The sequence below is a fragment of the Lycorma delicatula genome, chromosome 5 (assembly GCF_047948215.1).
Source record: "Lycorma delicatula isolate Av1 chromosome 5, ASM4794821v1, whole genome shotgun sequence".
In the NCBI taxonomy this organism is placed as follows: Eukaryota; Metazoa; Arthropoda; class Insecta; order Hemiptera; family Fulgoridae; genus Lycorma; species Lycorma delicatula.
Window position 1 is genome coordinate 175028761 of NC_134459.1, and position 20250 is coordinate 175049010.

A 20250-nucleotide genomic window follows, 5' to 3' on the forward strand; every position below is an offset into this window, starting at 1 on the left:
GATACATGTTGTTTTAACTGATACTAATATTATTACATAAGTAAATTAAACCATTTTATTATACGTTCTAAAATAATTACCTGGTATTTATTATTAATCATAGAGTGTGAGGAATTTTTTATAATTTTCTGTTGTAAACAATATGTAAATGATTACAGGTGCTATTTGAAATACAAATCAATGTTGTATTTCTTTAATTTGAAGAAATTTTTACAGCAGTTTTAGGTAGATAGTTTAAATGACCTGAGAATCATTTCACGTAAAAGAAAACTATTAATAATAGGAATAAAATATGAATTGAGAATTGGATTCATGTCATATAATATTTTCTGTCAGAAGAAAATTATTGAATAGACTAATTCTACATAATCCTTTACTGAATTTATTACCCTCTTTAGAGGGTAATAAATTCAGTAAAAGATAAATCTTAAACAATTTTTTTACTTAATTTATTCTTTGCCATCTCTTAACAGTTTTTATCTTGGGCACTTTCTTCCCTCAAGAATTTAAGCTTTCTTGCATATTTATACAATATTTTGATATTTATATACAATGTTTAAGAATTTGCTGTTGTGTACTTTATTCTATAAATTCATCTTAAAAAATGTTCTATTTCAAATTTTTTAAACTCGTCTAATTCTCAATTTGTTGATAACCATAACCTAATTGTTTATCGGCTAAATGATGTGAACGAGACACAAGTGACCTTCAAAAATTTCAGAGCTATTATGAAGAATTATAATAGAAGCATATAAGCTAGGGTTACCAGGCAAAATGAGGATTGAAGTGGTTTCTTTTATGCTTTCTTTTCCAAGCCATAGAGTATATTAAATCGCTTGTAGAGCTGAATTAGCAACTGCATTTCTGAGGGCTTGGCATGCTGACAGGTAACCACTACATTTGGATAGTCAACTGTTATTATTTTTTTTAAATCTTGATAAACTAAATTTAAATTTATAGTTATACAGTACATTGTTTTTGATTTATTTAGATGTCATCATGAATAGTTTTCATCATTATTTAGAGAATTGAAGGGTGGTTTGATTGTATGCTGGAAGTTTTCACTCACTCTGTGTTAGTAGTAATATTTTTTTTAAGACTTTTGATTTTACTTAAAATTCCTAATAATTTTATTGGATATCTAATATTTAATAATTATTATTTTTGCTGTTTTATTTTTTTTTTTAAATAATAAAATTTCATTTTAATTTCAACATAATTAATCAGTATTTATTTGTCTGTGATAATCTTTTATTTGTTATACAACCCTTATGTTGTTCATATTTCATATATGTATTAATTTGTACATTTAATTTTTATAGAGATACTATGTTGATATAAATTAATGAGTTTTATATGGTTTTTGACGTAATCAGAACTATTTTAGTATTACAACTAATTAGTATGAGTTTATTATTTAACAGTCAGTTGCATAATTTTTAATTAAAATATTTTTATGGTTAAAATTCTTTTCAGTGATTTGTTTTTTGCAACAGTTAAATCTATTAAGGCTCTCTGTATGTAATCACCGCCTTTTCAAAAATATGTTACTTCAACTTTGCAAGTTTTTAAAATCCTTTTGATTATTCTCAGCAACTTATGTATAATGCAGTTTCTTCATGCGATTATGGAATCCACATAAATTGATAGTACTGTGGTAATGTCAACAAAATCTTTGAATATTGAGATTTGAAAAAGTTACAGTTCAGTTCATGATTAACGATTAACATTTTTAATTGCAAGATATAAAAAAAAAGTTAGATAATTTTTAGATTTTCTTATCTCTTCTGGTTTTCTTTTCTTATTTCCTTATTTTAATGATTCATGGAATTATATTAAAATATATGTAAGTCACAACCATTTTAATAAATTAATTTTTTCATAATAGTAACGTTAAAAATATTTTTTCAATATAAATGACATATTGAAAATATATTTGTCATAAAGAGTATGACATAACTATTGATAAACTTGGGTTTTTTATCTTACTTAGTCGGTAACATATTGATTACCGACATTATTGTATAATTAAATTCATTGTTGCTGGAAATATACATAAAATGAGCAAATTACCTCAATTGGGGAATATAACAAAAATTTTTGTTGTTGAATTTAACATAACTTTCTGTGTATTTTACGATAATGGTGGCATAATATGATTATAGAGAGAATTTTAAAAAGTGTAACCCTGAAATATTAAATATCCTGGTAAACTCTTTTTATTGAAATTAAAATTTAAAAAATATATATTTCGTTTTTTAAAAATATTTAATAAATTATGTGCTTTATTTAATATTTATTCTCTAAACACCAATTGAGTACAAGCAGAAAGGACACAGATAACATACTTTTAAACACTTCATTGACATTACCATATCTATTTCTGATCGTGGTAAATTGGTGCTATCCCTCTCTTTCTTTTAGAAGGTTCTAGGTTTGAATCCCAGTTACATTTGGCATTTTTCACGTACATTCATTTCTCATTATCAGTATGATAAAAAAAAATAAGGTAAATTTAATCAATTTTTAGCTTGTTTTGTAGTAATTAATTAAATACTTCAGTCCAACTTAGATGTGATTTTGATTCTTTATCCTTTCTATATTACATATTAATGTTCTTCATGCTTTAGGTCTTATATTAGGTTGCGAACTTCAGCAGTATTTTTTCTTATTTAAGTGAAATCAAATGAAATTTTTTGTAGTAACATATTATAAAGGTGGTTAGACTTGTACAATTTAATACTGTTATTAATACAATTAAATTCAATGGAACTGGTCTAACCATTCTTTTTTTGGTCTACAAAAACCTCAGGGTTATACATGCAAAATTATTTTATGCCGGTACTTGTAACTGATTCTCTCCATGTCAGCTTCCATTGCTGACAGTCATCATCTAATCTTTCACTTAAGTTGTAAATACCTAATATATGATGAAGTTCATTGATCTAGATCTGATCTTTTTTTATTACTCTTAAGATATATCGTCTTAAGATATATTGTATTAAAAATCTCATCTGCATAGCTTGAAGTTTGTTCAGTCCTAGATATAATGATCTATGTCTCTTCACCATATAAGCTGGTTGGAACAGCCATAGTTTTATAGAATTTCAGCTATATCTCTCATCTTGCCTTAATACAGAAATTTCTGCTATGGTGTCACATATCCTATTAAATTTCTCAATTTTGGTTTTAATATCCACCTCCTCAAAAAGAAATATGGTGCTATCTAGAAACTGAAATTGGTTCATCTGTTTTATAGGTATATTATTTAAGACTGACTTGTACTTTAGTGGACACAATCCATAAAATGGCATTGACTCGTAAAAAATAAATATAAGGCTCATTCTAGGTAGTCTTCTCTGTCTGAAACAATGATTCTGTCATCAGTAAATAATAGTATCAGCACAAAATTATCACTTTCTATGACAACAAAACCTAGCCTTAGTAGTTTATCCTTCTATTCTCTTGAGGCATCATCAATGTATAGATTAAATAAAATATGTGACATCCATATAGATTAAAAAAATATATAGAAAAACTTCACTGATATCCTTATTTACATAAGGATATCAGTGAAGTTTGAATTGAACCATATGTCTCAGGAGTGATCGGCCTGAGTCTATTCAAGACTGCACATTTACGCTTACACGCCAGAAAGGCGAACTTAACTTACATTGCAAATGGATGTCTTGGCATCTCTGCAGAGTACTGTTGACATCAGTGGCACTTTTCATATAAAATTTGTATATTACATTCCCATACATAAGTTTGTTTAAGATCGTGTAGTAAATTAATCATCCACAAAAAAAAAAATAGTAATTTAGTAGGTTTTGTGTTTATCTAATATGAAAAATTATTTATGAATTTATATAAATTATATTGTTTTTGATTAAATTTGTGAGCTCTTTTAAATCCAAAAGGCTCTGGTTATAAAATCTATTTATTATTTTTATTCTAGATAAATTAACACTTCTAAGAAAAAAATGATAAACATAAACAATAAAAATTAGTTTTTATATTGTGTTTGTTACACAATGCATAATAAAAAAATAAATTTATATTTTTTTAATATTATTTTAAAAAGTTTTTCAGTACAAAGCTAATGCCATATTAAAAGCATACATATTTTTTTCAATTATTATAGTATTTGTATATATATATATATAAATTTTATATATTCATGTGGGAAATGGATAGTTTTTTTGTCATCTTTTGAGAAATCTGACTGTAGTTAATTAGAAAGACGTTTAAGATCTGTGTTTCATAGTTATAGGAATTCAAGTTAAGGGAAGTCCTTTCTGCTCTTCAGTCACTATATTTAAGCACAAGTTGTTATTGAATAATTTATGTGATTTTACAAATAATTTAATTTATATTTTGTTATTTACTGATCTATTAATTATTCACATGTAATTTCATTTTCTTCATCTTTCCCGCCTATATTTGGTGTAATCTTACCATAATAAATTATTAAAATATTTTACTATGTTATCACAACTTAGCATAATATATTATTAATAAAAACTGTTCTGTTGTTGAGAGTACTTAATTCTGTAATGTAAGTAATATAGTTTAAAGCTGAGTTTTATGTTGAAAATTAGAAACAAGATGTGCCAAATTATGAACGTAGAATTTAAAAAAAATATATTTTATGTTATATCGGTTAGGTAATTTATGTATATAATAAATAACTAATTTTATTTTTTTTACTGTGACTTAGATTTTATTAAAAATGTTTAGATAATCATTATTGATTATTTATATAGTTAAAATTATTTTTCTATCTTATGTAATAATAAATTATTTATTAATGAGTATTGTTTAAAAAAAATTGTTTAAAGACGTATTTTTGTATAAGGATTCTGAGAAATCAGAACTCCAAATGTGTTTGTTCTTTTTTTTAAATTTAATTTATATATATAGACAAGTAATAAGTAAAGTTATGTGTTAAATTTTAATCACTGAAGTGACCCTGTAACTAAATCAAGATTAATGTACTTGGTACTGAGACTTCTTCCTTCAGTTACTGCATTAATCCAGCACTGGAGGTGCACCCTATTTAAGAGTTACCTGAACATGTTCTTGTATGAATCTGAAGTTCTTGTTTTAATATGAAGCACTTTGTGGTTAATTATGCTAAGTGGATTATTAATATGAAAGTTATATTTTGTTTTATTATTTTGCCAATTATTATGATGATTTGTAAATGGTTTTTAAATATTTAAAGATATATTGCTAAATATTTTAAAAGTGTTTTGTCTTTCTAGATTTATTTTATTTATCAGAAAGTATTGAAAGACAAACTACAGTATAAAGGTTTTTAGTTACGAAGTAGATTTTATTCATTAACTATGAGGCATTTACTTATTTCTTGTACATCAAAATGAAAAGTTTGTCTTTATATTTAAGGTGCGAGTATGTAATTTTTAAAAGAATCTGAAATAATTATTTTTAAGATATTATTTAATTTTGAATTTATTAATCTTTATTTCAAATTATTAACTACTGATAATGTTTTATTTTGAAATGTCATGATGTGCTGAAACTGCCCACAAATATGCACACAAGAAGATTTTTGGCTTGCTAACCAAAATGTAGTCAATTGCACATCGCTCTGGGACGAAAAGATTTATAATAGGACAAAATATAAAAAAGTAAGGAAGTTTGTCTTCAACTATGCATGTTTACTGTATCTGTACTAATATAATATCTTTTCTAATCTTGTATTTTATATAAAATATATTCTTAGACTTTGGCAGTTAATAATTGTTATTTATCGGGTTTTTTGTTCCAGGAATTTTAAAATTAGTAATTATTGTTCAATTTCTAATTTATTAAATAAAATGTTTACTTATTTATATAAATTTGAATATGATGTAAAATTACGATTACAATTATAATTAAATATGATTGTTATATTTTTAATTCTGTCAAGACAGGATATGAAAACAAATAATTAGCTTAAATAATGCCTGATTCTTTTTATATATTTTATAATTGTATGTGAAATATCATCCTATTGTTTAGACTAATTTTAGATAATTTTATTAGAAATCTACTTGTTTTTATTTTAATTTAAAAGCATTTATATTTTCATATTTTTTTTAGCTATAGGCTTTTAGACCAATTACAGTTTAGAAATCGGTAGTCTTAATCGTTAATCAGGTTAATCGTTCGTGAGGTATTGTTTATTAATTGAATATCAATGACCAAAGTACACTGGCATTGAATGGCATTCAAATGAAGTTAAAATTTATTGAATTTGTATCTGAACAGCTAATCAGCAATTATGTTAATTGCTCATCTATGAATTTTAGAAGTAGCTGTAATTTGAAAGTTATGAGTATGTTTTTATATGCAGTAAAGATTCAAATTCTTTTTAGAACAAACATTTAAATATGATTATTTTTTTGTCCTATCATCATGATTTAATTTAATTAAAGGTACACTTTGTATTTGAGATGATAAAAAGTTATTTTCATTATCCTTTAATGGTAATTATGAACTGGTTATAATTGGTATGTGATGCTAAGAAAGATTTGAAACACATTTCATGAATACATATAAAAAATACTTTACATGTCTCCTGTACATTGCAGAACAAAGGATTAACTTGACATAACTTGATAACTCACCCTTATCTTGTTGTAATTAATTTTTTTTAAAGTAAATGTAGGATATAACATTAATGGAAGAGATACAACATAAGAATTATATTCATTAAATAAGTTCACTAATAAAAAAAAAGAAGTTTTACAAGAATATGAAGTAAATGGCTTCTTTTTTAAATATTACATCGGTAACCAGTGTTACATTTTCAAAATTTTAAAATAGAAAAAAAACAATACAATAAAAATAAGGCATGTATCAAATTAAAATCAAAGTTTTTTTCTGGATATCTATCATCTTTTTGTCTTTTATAAGTTAGCAAGTTTATCTATTTAGATGTATGTCATATGAATTTAAAGAATTGAAATTATGGTTTGTAATGATTATGTTAAATTACTAGCAGTAATGTAGAACAGACCTTACAGTATATAATTCAAATTAATTGGGACCTTGATCGATTTAAATTTTTAGTTTATTTGGTTTTTTCAGTATAACCTATTAAAATAACAGAATAATAGCATATTAGAATTCATTTTGGTAAATTTTTGATAATAAAACAAAACGCTAATGTTTTAAATAAATAGGCTTTTCATAGCTGTAAAATCTTTTTTTACAACTAAAATATGTACTTAGGAGGAATGGAAATGTACTTAACTGTAAAGTATGTATGTATAAAATCTGATTGTTTGTTCCCTTCTATAGCTTCACAAATCCAACCAGTTATGACCAAATTTTGGGTAGTAACAGGTCTTCAATCTGCAAGTAACATAGGCTACCTAAATTATCTTATCTAGAGGGGGGGCTAGAACTGGGGAGGACAAAATTAAAAAAATTTGCTGTTTTAAAGTTTAAATGATGGTATTTCATAAAATGATAAACACCTTTTGCCTCTTGTCATTATTTCAAAAAATTCATCATTTTTGAGGTAAAAGCAAAAGGAAGCAGGAATGCATTGTGGCTAGCTCCTGCTTGCACACTGATGTTGCTGGTAAACATTGCATTGCATCACTGTTAACGATGGGATTTGACAGATCAGAACCTGTGCCCAGTATCTCTATCAATTATTATCATTATACAATTAATGATTTGTATTCTATTTCTACTCTGATCTAATTCTATTTAATATAGTTCTATTTTTAAATAGCACAACATTTCTAAAAATCAAAAACTTATACCAGTATCACATCTAGATGACTATTATAGTGAATGGTAAAGTTATGGAAACGATAAAAAAAATGCTGAATAGAATGTTATTAAAAAACAACCCCTACTACTAATTGTACACATCTACCTAGAATAATTATGTAAAATGAGCAAAAAATCGTTAAACAAGTTTTTCTTTCTTTTCTTACAGGCATTTTTTTAGGATACAGTAAGTTAGCCTGCAATATGAAATTTAATATTACTTCTACATTTTATGTTGTAGTCAGGTACCTGTGTAGGCTATATGAGATGGTTATTTTAATGTCCTTCACTTTGCTAAGATTAACAGGCATGCCACTATAACATAAAATTTCTCTTTGTTTAAAAGTAGTGATGATCCCATTAAATCAATATTTGTTTGTTTTTTTACATCTATTTTTTTTTTTACATCTTCCTCATCACAATTTTCAAATCCAGGAATTGAATAGAAAATGGATTCTCTTCATTTAATATTCATTCCTCATCACTTTTAATTTTTTTTTGATTATTTGTTTTTGCATCTTCATTTGATTAAGTTTTTTGCAATAATTTTGTAAATTAAACATTTATAAACAGTTGAGATATCACTTACGCAACTATAATTTCACTTTTTTCATTAAGGAAACTTTTTTTCTTTTAATATGAAGTGCAGAATTATTGCCATTCTGTTAACTTGAATTCAAATAAATACTTTAATTATTATTGTATAAGGCAGTAAAACACTGTGATGTCGATAGAAAACTTATTATATTTGAAAATTTTCTTAGTCAAAAAATAAATAAAGTTAAATAATTATAAAGTAAATCATAAAATTGTAGACATTTTTTCTGTGTTGATGTGGACATATACTGTACTATATCTTTTAATTATTTTTGGCCATCAGATTCAAAAGTCAGTGACTAGTATGGGTATTTTGTAAAATTGCTATCTGTTATGTTAATAATGTCTTTATAGGAACTTTGAAATAACAAAAAGAGCAGTTCATTATCATCATAATGTGACAGTAAAAGCAACTGTATTCTGAGAATATGTTGTTTTTCTTTTACAGAATTCTGATAAAATCACTGCTGACTATCAGTTTCTGTTTGGTAACTACTATAACTTGGTTTAAAATCAGTTGATGGTATTTTTATTTGAATTTAATTTTTTTTTATATCAGTGTACTTTGTTCTTTGAATTAAATTAATGGCATCGCCTTTAGAATGGTCGAGAGATTGAGTTAGAAAGAGGTGAACTTGCAAGCTTTTATTTTAAAAGAAATAAAAATGAGTATTACAGATTAATAATTTTTATATGTTGTTTAAATGATTCTATATAATAATCAATCGTGCTAATGTACTATGTTTCCCCTAACCTCGTAAATACCAAAATGTAGTCTAATTTGATTGGACTTAATTTAAGATTAGTTACTCTTAACATTTTAAATAAAACTTGGGACAATCAAAACTATTAGCATTTCTTTTTTTTTAATTTCCACATAAGTTTATAACTACTAATATCAATAAATCTATTTCTTTACTGATATTATATTTAATGTATAATAATTATATGACTAATTGTAAATTTTTTCTTAAAGTACAAACATTTATTATTATTTAGTAACTATTATTATAAAACATTTTTTGCATCTGAATGTTTGTTAGATATGACATCTTAATTACGATATAATTATATATTTATTGGCTGTGAATCTGATTAAACTACTGGAATTTTATTAAATTTTATATTTAATAAATTAATTAAACAATTTCACTGTTCATTTTTTTATAAATTTAATTATTATATTGTTATTTTGTTATATTTTAATGCTGTATTATGCTCAATTTAATTACGTTTAGAAATTAAATAATATATATTAGATATAGCCTGTAATTAGGCGTAGGGAGATATATAAGTAAATTTCTAAACTAATTTTCTTTAATAAAAATAAATTATCTGTTTCTTTATTTCTTGTTATATTTATTTTTTATGATAATATTAACATCTTTATTATCTTATATGTAAATATCCTTTCTGTACATTTATTCTGAATATCGTACTATTATCTGTTAAGTATATACTATGAATACATTTTAAATTCAAGTCGTATTCAAATATGAAAATTATTACAAAAATGTTTTTCTTATATTAGCTTTTACATCCGTTTATCTACTATAGAGTATATTTAGCTTTTACTTATTACTTTTTCATATATTAAGTAACTCTTTTAGTAATTAAGTTCAGCCTCAAAATCAAAATTGGGTCAATCCAATTGAAGTGTCCCAAAAAAACATAAGCTGGTTGCTTTGACCAGTTCAGAAAAAATTGAAACTTACCACATGTTTCCTACATGTTCCAGGACCTTTTAATTTTTTATTTAAGCAGTTTACCTATGGCAGCCGTTTTTTTTACGGTGCACATACCTATTTTTGTGATTGTAAGGGTTTACAGAAAAAATCGTAAGTAAAAACTATCGGTCGTGGAAAAATGAAACAAAAAGCAATTTATTCATATTTTCTGAAGGTAAAAGATTGGTCCAGTGGTTTATTTACCTATCTCTCTTTTTTGTATGAGAAAATTACCAATGAAGTTAAACATTAAAAATAGTTTAATTTCACTTTTTGTCATTTTTTTTAGTAGGCAGGAATGGCATATACAGTTTGAATTATTTTTTTATGTGTAGATATATGTTAGTAGTATATAAATAGTATTAATGGTGATATACTTACTCCAAAATTTTTATGAATTTTGGAAAACAAATTTTTTTTTTTTAATTTAAATTTTGGCTTCAAATAAGTCTGATGGGGGGTGGTAAGAAACATCTTAAATCTGCACAACTTATAGTGTTTTTGTAGATGTTTATGGCAAATAAAAAAGTTTCTTGTGTATTGTACTAATAAAAACGTTATAACCTCTCAAAAATCATGAAAAACATTAAAAGCGATACCATTTTGACTACCTAAATAAGTGCTCCAAGGGGGTTTCTTGTCTTCTTTGCACTTTACATTTTGTTAATATTTAGCCGCTTTGTTGTTGAAGTTGATGTTTTCAATATTTTTAAAATAGTTTTTTTGAATTTTTAATGATATATCGTAATTTAACCAATACCAGTAACCTAGTACAATTTTCATTTAAAAATACTTGTAAAACTTACCCAAACTGAAATTTCAATGCTTACATCATCTTTTATCAAGAATTATTTTTATTTTTATATCGGTTTATTTTTGTAAACACTATCAAAGAAATAATAAATTGTGGCAAAATTTGATTTATTCTTCAGAAATAGCCTGTTTTTGTAGCAATGAAAGTTTATAAATATAGTATGTTTAACCAACAACTGTGATATCTCTTCTGATAATTCTCTTGAAATTATTGAGAATGACCCGTCACTGTAGTTAGTTCAATTGATGTCAACTTTCTAAGGACTTTGCAGATCGGTACCCACACTTTGTCTTGTTGAGACATTTGAAATGATGTACGTGGTCCAGCTGGTAGAAAAATGGAATGACTCGTATAGTTCTTTGTTCTGCTTAGAAAAAATACTTTTGAAACAGTTAACACAAAGAGACTTTCCAAGAACTAAATTTAAATTTGGAAAAATGTGTTCTTTAAGAGCTTGCTCTAAGTTTTTTTTAAATGTTTTTTTATGAGTTCTCAAAGGGTCACAACAGAACAGTTCATACAGGTAACTGAATTTTGACAAAAACGTTTTTTTATGATATTTACATATACTAGTGACATCTGAATTAACATGTAAAAAAATGAGTTGTTGGTTTTCATCACCAAATTCACAAATTTTAATGAGTTTTTTTGGCACTGTACCATGACAATTTTCATTCGCATAAATTCCTATGAAACATTGTTCTTCCATTGTTTACTTGAAATTACTTGAAAATAATGTAAAAATTTAACTGATTTTAAAATCTGCAAATTTAATATTATTAATTAAAACTTATTTATTTGATAAACACTTCCAAACACAGGATGAAATTTGAGACATTCTGTAAGGATGTAAACAGTCACTGACTAATATCAGACTGATCAGTCTAACTGCAAAACTAAATGATGCAGCAATCATAAATGAGCATGTTGCAACATGAATTTTCCAGATGACCGGAAATGACTTAAAGCACCTGTTATAACATGAACGCTGTAGTCGAATGGTTCAAACAAGTCTATTTCAGCTATAGTAATAAGTATAAAAATATTAAAGTGCCAAGAAGACAAGAAACCCCTTTGGAGCACTTATTTATCGAGTCAAAATGGTATCGATTTTTACAGGTTTTTTGTGATTTTTGAGAGGTTATAACTTTTTTATCAGTGTACTACACAAGAAACTCTTTTATTTGCCATAAACATCTACAAAAACACTGTAACTTGTGCAAATTTGACATTTTTATCACCGACCTGATTAAAGTTATTTGGAGCCGAAATTTGATTTTTTTTTTAAAATCAGTTTTAGAAAATTCATAAAAATTTAGGGGTAAGTAATATTACCCCTAATATTAACCATAATATTAATATTTACCATTAATATTATTTATGGTAATACTACTAGCAGATACCTAGATATAAAAATAATAATTCAAACTGTGAATGCCATTCCTGCATCTTGAAAAAATTACCAAAAGTGAAATTTCACCATTTTTCATGTTCAAATTTATTGGTAATTTTCTCATAGAAAGAAGAGGGGTAAGTAAATTTTAAACCACTAGACCAATCTTTTACCTTGAGAAAATATAAATAAATTGCATTTTGTTTCATCCTCGGGACCAATAGTTTTTTACTTATGATATTTTCCATAAACTCTTACAATCACAAAAATAGATGTGCACGTAACAAAAATGGCCACATGTAAACTGCTTAAATAAAAGTTTTCAAAAAAGTAGTTTTAAGGTCTTGAAACATGTAGAAAACAAGTGGGTAAGTTTCAGTTTTTTTTTTTTTTTTTATTTGGTCAAGCAACCACCCTTAGGTCACTTCAAATGGATTGACCCAATTACTTTAGTATGTATGTTATCTTTAAGGTGTAAAATCCATTATTTCATTAAATAATACAAACATTTGTATTGTGTCTAACTTTAATCCTTAAATTTTTTATTAAAGTTTGTTCCATATATTATATAGATATGTGGATATTATTTATTTATATATATAAATAATGCGTGTAATAGGTTGAGTAAAGGAATAAATAAGAACTAATTTTAATTAATCCTCTGTATTGTATAATCGCTATTTTATATACATCATCACCCAGTTTATTCATTTTTGCTAAAAGAAATATGAAGAAATCCTTTTATCCCACTCTAGCAGATGTTAATGTGTATTCTATAAAAATATATATTATTAAATAAAATTACTTTATTTTATACCTTAACAAACATAAACATAGTTTATTCTATAAAATATTAAGGTATTTTTTTTTTTATGATCATATAATAAAATTAATTTTTGATAAGCTATAAGTAACAAAATATATGTTTTTTGCCCTCATGTTGAACATTTCTTTTTTTTATATTTGTATAAAGAAATGGAAATTAGCTTTATTCTTTAGACTCTTCAAATATTAGAAATGTTAAATATTAGGAGAATGTTAGTATTATGAAAATTTAAAAATCTCAAAAAAAAAAAAAACAATATTTTCTGTTTTCATATTAATATAGTTTAAGATACTTTTATTATATCCCATTACAAATTTGATTTTTGCACTTGTTCATGATTTGCATCTTCTTTTTTGCCGATTGCTGTTTATAAATTTTTGTAACTTGAAAGAAAATTTATTTAATGTATATATATGATGTTTGTAGTTGAATTATATTTAATTCAATAAAATTTATTTCAACTTCTATTATGTAATGGAATATAAATACTTCAATTTTAATTATCAAAATGTTCACTGATTTTAAAAATGTTATTAATTGTTATTGTGTATTTGAATTTATCTTTTTTATTATTAAAAATATATTAATTATTTAGAATAATTTTTAAGTTTTAAGGTGGTTATGTGTTTACATATTCTTTTATTTGTGCCAAAATTCATTTTTTTATGAATTTACAATAATTATTGTTATTTTTTTAAGTTTAACATTTAAACTAATAATCTAACCTGTATAATTGTACATTATAGTTTATTGCACATAAATTTATGAACTGAAATAATGGATATTATACTATTTCACTTAAAATAAAGTTCCTTTTTTTGAGATGTCTAGCTTATAATTATGTGATCTGATAAAATAATTTATAACTATTTTATATATAAAAAATTTATCATTACATTACGACTTGAGTGGTTGTTATGCTATTTCTGTGAAATTTTTAATATTTTGTTTTTATGTGATTGATAGTTTATGTAATAAACTTTTGTTTGGCTAATTTGTCTTAAAAATTAATCGTATACGTTTCAAATTAACATAAAACTGTTTCATCTGTTATAAATTACTCATCAGAAAAGGAATATGACGTTTTAAGTTATGTATTTTTTATGATATTATTTATTATAAACCCGTATTTACTCGCAAGCACATTCTGCTTGCGTCCTGTAAACGCCATACTCCTTCATTGTAACTTTGTTTTCACAGTTAAAGATAATGCTCTATTGACTTATGTTACCATTAAATTTAAATAAAAGGAAGAAAATTATTCTCCTTATATCAAATCAAAATTAATCTAGATGATCTTTACGCTTAAACCGATCAGTCTGAGAGTTTTTGATTATTTTTATTATATTTTACAGGTTATCTAATTAAAGACATAAATAATTACATTTAATCAGATCTGAATGTTCATGTTACCATCACTTTATAAAACTTCATTTGAGTCTCATTCAGCACCTTCCTGTGCAGTGTTCTCCTTATTGTTCCACAAATGGCTTGAAATGTAGAGATCTTCTTATCACAATCTTTATTCTCGTAAGTAATATCACACAGCCTAGGTAATTAAAATGAGATACCTGTTCAAGAATCTTATCTCCTAGAATGATTTTTAATATAATAGGAAACTTTCCTAGAAATGTCATGACTTTTGTCTATCAGAGATATCTTCATATTATATTGAGAGCTTAAATCATTCATATAGAACCCAGCCCTCTGCAAATCATCTTTGAAGGATTACGTGATCATCCGCAAAATAAGATGTTATTGAGGGACATATCAGGGTTTATTTGTATCCCTTGGCTCACTGCACTCTTCCATTCTCTACACATTTCATTTATATATATATTAAACAGAGAGGGAGAAAGAGGACAACCCTGCCGTACACCTCTATTTATCACAACCTTCTCAGTCATCCTCCCACCACAGACGAACATACTTTTAATCACATATTAAATGTTCTGGAATTCCTCTTTTCATCATGATGTACAATAAGTTTCCTCTGAGTACCCAATCGAAGGCCTTCTTATAGTCTACAAAGCAGAGATGTGTCTCCAAATTAAACTCTACTCTTTTTGCAGTGATCTGTTGAAGAGAAAAAACACCATCCATGCACAACCAGCCTTTCCGAAAACCCACCTGGTCCTCCATTAAAACTACCTCCAAAATACTTTGCAGGCTATGATTGACAACACTGCTACATAACTTATAGCAGGTGCACAATAAACTTATTCCTCTGTAATTCTTCACAAAACTTCTATCCCCTCTCTTAAAAATGGATATCACCTTGGCTATCTTTCACTTCTTAGGGATTTTTAAACTCATCCAACATATATTAAGTAAGTCTAAGAGGCGCAGCTTAAATAATGTGCCTCCACACTTCAAGAGCTCAGAGAGTTAATACCATCTACTCCTTCTGCCTTTCTGTTTTTTGTTGTTTTCAAAGTGTTTTTCAATTCTTTCATTTCTCTCAAATCTTTCTTCAGTAAGTTCTGAGTCTTCTATTATAGATCTCTCATACCACAAGTCTTTATAATGTTCTATCCATTCCTCCTTACCTACAATATCCAGTTTTGCTGTATCTTTCTCTGAGCTATTTAGATGTTTCATGAGTTTATAGCCGATTGATTGTTTGTCTGCCACATACATCCTTCTCCACCACAAATATAAACCTGTCCCACAATTTCTGATGAGCTCTCGGTATGATTTTAGCATAATTAATTTTAATTCTATACTGTTCTCATTTGCTGTCTGAAGGATTCTGTATCATAGCTTTATACGCCTTTCTTTTATCTCCTATTGCCTCTTGTACCTCGTTGTCCCACAACTTCACACCCTTACGTTTTTTGTTTTTCCTTACTGTTTCATAGGCTATCTCCCTCACTGCATTCCTTAGATTTTTCCATTCTTCATCTACATCATCCATTGTTGGGATTTCTGCAAGCAGTTGTGTCAACCTTTGCTGATACATAAAACGAATACTCTCTTCGTGGAGCAAATACACTTTAAAGATCTCATCTGGTATATTTCTCCTCACTGCCAATCTTCTCCTCCACCTTGTCAATAGCTCTATCTCAGAAACAACCAGGTAATGATCAGTATTAATATCACTTCCTCTATACACCCTAGTGTCACATACCAGTGGAGTTATTTTCTTATTGGCAATGATAATCAATTAAGGACTTATAGCCCCTTGCGCACCACGTGTCTTTATGTATATATTTTTTTTCTAAAAAATGTATTAGTGATCTTCAGTTCATTGTATGTTATAAAATCTCTTAGCTGTTTCCCATTTTCATTCAAGCAAAGCTCACCAGAACATCCTAAGACATTTGGAACCGGTTAGAACCTACTCTAACATTCAGGTCTCCCACTATTATCAAAAAGTCTAAATGATATTTATTGACTTGAATTTGGAGGTGATCATAAAATTCTTCTGTTTCCTCCTTCTTCCCCTCTTCAGGCGCATATACACCAATTACTGTCTTTGACAACACTGATAACCTTGATCTACTTTCAAGCATATCCTTTCATTAGTAAAGGTATAACTTCGAATATGTTTCTTCCACTTCGTACCCACAAGCACTGCAACACCACACCAAGCTCTTTTCTCTTGCTCAACGTCACTATATATCAATGTATAACCCTCCAGGGGGGTCCTTTGTGCCCTTGAGCTTCTTCTTTGTTTCTGTCACAATTGCAATGTTCACCTTGCGTTCCCTCAACTGGTGGAACCAATTCCATTTCTTTGTTATTCAAACCTCTACCATCCCCAAAATAAATCTGTTCGTTAATCCAAAACCTTTATTCGTTTTCACGCCAAATTTGTGTTTATCCATAATCCTGTCTGGTTTATTTTCCTTTTGAAACTTGCAAGTAATTCTTAATTTCCCTAAAGGTGCTACCAATGCCTTGTAGGGTAGTCCAGTGATGGGACTGCCATCTTAAAGCCTCTGAACTTGCGCTGGAATTAAAATTCAGAATCTCACCTCCTAGGCTCTTCCACCTTCCCTGCAGTTGAAAATTTCTTCCCAACTCCCGTCGAAGCCATTGACCGTTGGAAACCTATTTCAAAGGAGTAAGCAGGAAGATGTGGAAAAAGGTATAGGGAATCTGTTCACCGCACTAGTGTGGTGGGGAGTACTACCCAGGTTGATGGGTGGGAATGCCCATCTACTCCCTTTAAAACCTACCCAGGGTGGGACTGTCCTGGGCAGGGATAGTTTTTGTTTCACGGTGACTATTTTATTTTGCCTCTACCCCCTGGCCCAAATCTTATAGAGCCAGTGAGCGTCCCTGATTCCTACAGGATGCACCCAATGGAGGTAACTGCCAACTCCCCGCACAGGAGATAAAATATCTACTGTTATAATTAGAATAAAGTGTTACAGGGTTTTGCTATATAATTTTGGTCAGCAGATGGAAATATTTTCAAATTGATAAAATTATTATTTACTTTTATTTTTCCCATTTGAATTAAGGTTTTGTAACGTTTTTCATTACATATCTGAAAAACTAGAGACTTCACTAAAATTGAAATACAGAGAATTTCAATGGTACAATAAATTAAATCTGCTGATCTTTCTTATTCTAAAACAAACTTTTTGTTAATCGATACAATTTTTATTTTGTTAGATGATATTGAAGTTCAAAATACAAGGTGTGTTTTTAAAGTAAGTCTGTTTTGAAATATAAATAAAACTGATAAATATGAACTAATTCTGTTAGATACTCATAAAAACTACATTTATTTACTACTTTTCTACATAACTGCCTTCAACTTTTAATACATTTTAAATAGCATTTCACTAGGTTCTTCATTCCCTCATCAAGAAATTCTATCACCAGTCTTCTATACCACGCAGTAACACTATTTTTCAATTTGTTGTCATTGTCAAATCTTTGTGACGCAAACTACTGTTTAAGGTGAAAAAAAGAAAACATATGCTGGGAGCGAATATTTTCTTTTTAACTTACTTGTAAGTAAAGTAAACAATCAAATATAAAGAAGAGCTTATTTAAAAGGAAATTTTTTCACATTGAGTCTGGACTGTGTCTGGTCTTCACTGTCTGGTGATTGAAAATTTTCCAATTAAATTCAATCACATCATTTGTTATTCTCGCTGGCCGGCTGCCACGTTCTTCATCGTGAATGTTTGTTTGTCCTTCTCGAAGTGAATGACATCACCATCTTACCTTAGCGTCACTCATAATATTCGGCCCATAAATGTTGCAAATTTGCCTGTGAATTTTGAGCCACAAAACTGTTTTTTACTACCAAAAATCTGATGTCTTAAAATTTACTTCTTCCAGTTTTTGAGTTAGCATTAGTCATTAATGATAGTAACCATACAATAGTAATACTACTACTAGTAGGATAGTAACCTACTTTATAATACATTATTTTTCCGACTAGTTCTCCTCCCAGGCTTTTCTACAAGTTTTGACATGTTATAAACTTTCTGGGTTTTTTCTTTTTTAACCTTCAGACCACCATTAGGTATTGTTTCAGAGAATGAGATGAATGATTTGTAGCATGTGAAAATGCCACATCTGACCGAGATTTGAACCTGGAACCTCCAGATGAAATTTTCTGTTTAGGTTTACTAAGTACAACCTTCCTCAGTTATTCTACGAAGCACTGTCTACAATTCAGTTTGAGTATCCTATGTTAAAAGTGCACTCACTATTAAAAATAACAATTACATACAATATGTGTTTTACTGTTGTTTATTAATTTAAGTACTTGTAAGTAAAGCAAACAATCAAAAGTAAAGAAGAGGTTATATTTTTTTAAATATTTAAGGTATTCAATTTTTTCTACTATATTAGTAATTATTTATAATTATAAATTAAATTACTTGTCTATAAATATGTAACATAATTGTACGGTATCTTCAGCTAACTTGCTCATTTGTTTTGTCGTCTATGGTATGCTCTGCGTTGTTGAGTAAAATCCTACTGAAGTCAGAAAAAGTTATGAATTCTTACAAGATGGAGAATTTTCTTTTTAATAGTAAATTAACCGTTAAATTATTTTTCCCCAAATTGTGTAGAATAACTTTCATCTAAGATTAGACATGCACAGGTGTTGGCTATATTTTAAATGTCCATGAATCACATTTGTTTTTATCAACGTAACTTTATTTTTTTAATGAAATTTTAGGGTCATTAAGGACATCAAGATTTATCATCAAGGTTTTATTTAATTTATTTGTTTATTTTAATCTTTTTTTTTATTAAGTTTTAAAAAATACAGGTGATTGCCTGTCAAATCTGGTAGTTAGTCAGTTAATTAATTAACTTAACAGTTGCTTTAATAAATACTTTTTGAATTAAAAATTATAATATTTAATTAAAAATTTACATAATTATTTATTTACAAATTATTTAAAAAAAAAAAGAAAAGTTAACTGGATAAATTATTTAAAAATAGCATAATTTATTTAAAAAATAAATAGAAAATTAAAATTGTGTGTGTTTCAGTTTCAGTAAAAGAAGCAGATTGTCACACATTAACATGACATCAAGTTATCTGACCTTTAATTTATTTAAAAGATTGAATTAAGTACTTTGTGTACAATAGTTTAATTTTATAAATATATTCAAAGCATTTTTTCATCTTGATATGTATATATATTGAGATTTACTTATATTTTAAATTGAAAAAAGAAAAGTTTTTGTGTGCCTATTACATTATTATCGATAAATTTGTCCTCTTCAATAGAGAAAAAAATATCTGATTGTATCTATTCAATTTAGTAAGATTCTATGTACTGTAAGTTAGAATATTGGTATGTAAAAATATTATTTTGTATATTATGAAAATATCTGCCAGTGTTTCAAGTTAAACAAATAAAAAAAAATATTAAATATTATATTAATATTGTACACCATGTCAATGTTAAATTTATTTCAATGTTCTACACATTATTGCTAAGAAATTTAAAATTTTATAATTTCTTTTCAAAGTTAAGAAGTTAAGAGTTTTCTTTTCATTTATAAACTTTGCCTTAAGTATTTGTCAATCAATTATTTATATGATTTGCTTATCCTTTTTTAATGTTTTATGTTGTACATTGCAAATAAGGACTACTGTAAATATGTA

The 20250-nt window shown here is 26.9% G+C and overlaps 1 protein-coding gene across 1 annotated transcript in view; it reads left to right on the plus strand.

Moving 5' to 3' along the window:
* The window catches only part of LOC142325602 (copine-8-like), a 131202-nt gene extending 111361 nt beyond the window's left edge, over positions 1 to 19841 (plus strand). Inside the window, exon 9 of the mRNA XM_075367549.1 lies at positions 19629 to 19841. Coding sequence (XP_075223664.1) covers positions 19629 to 19637 — 9 coding nt within the window. The 3' untranslated portion in view covers positions 19638 to 19841. The remainder of the gene's footprint in view (positions 1 to 19628) is intronic.
* The last annotated feature ends 409 nt before the right edge of the window (positions 19842 to 20250 follow it).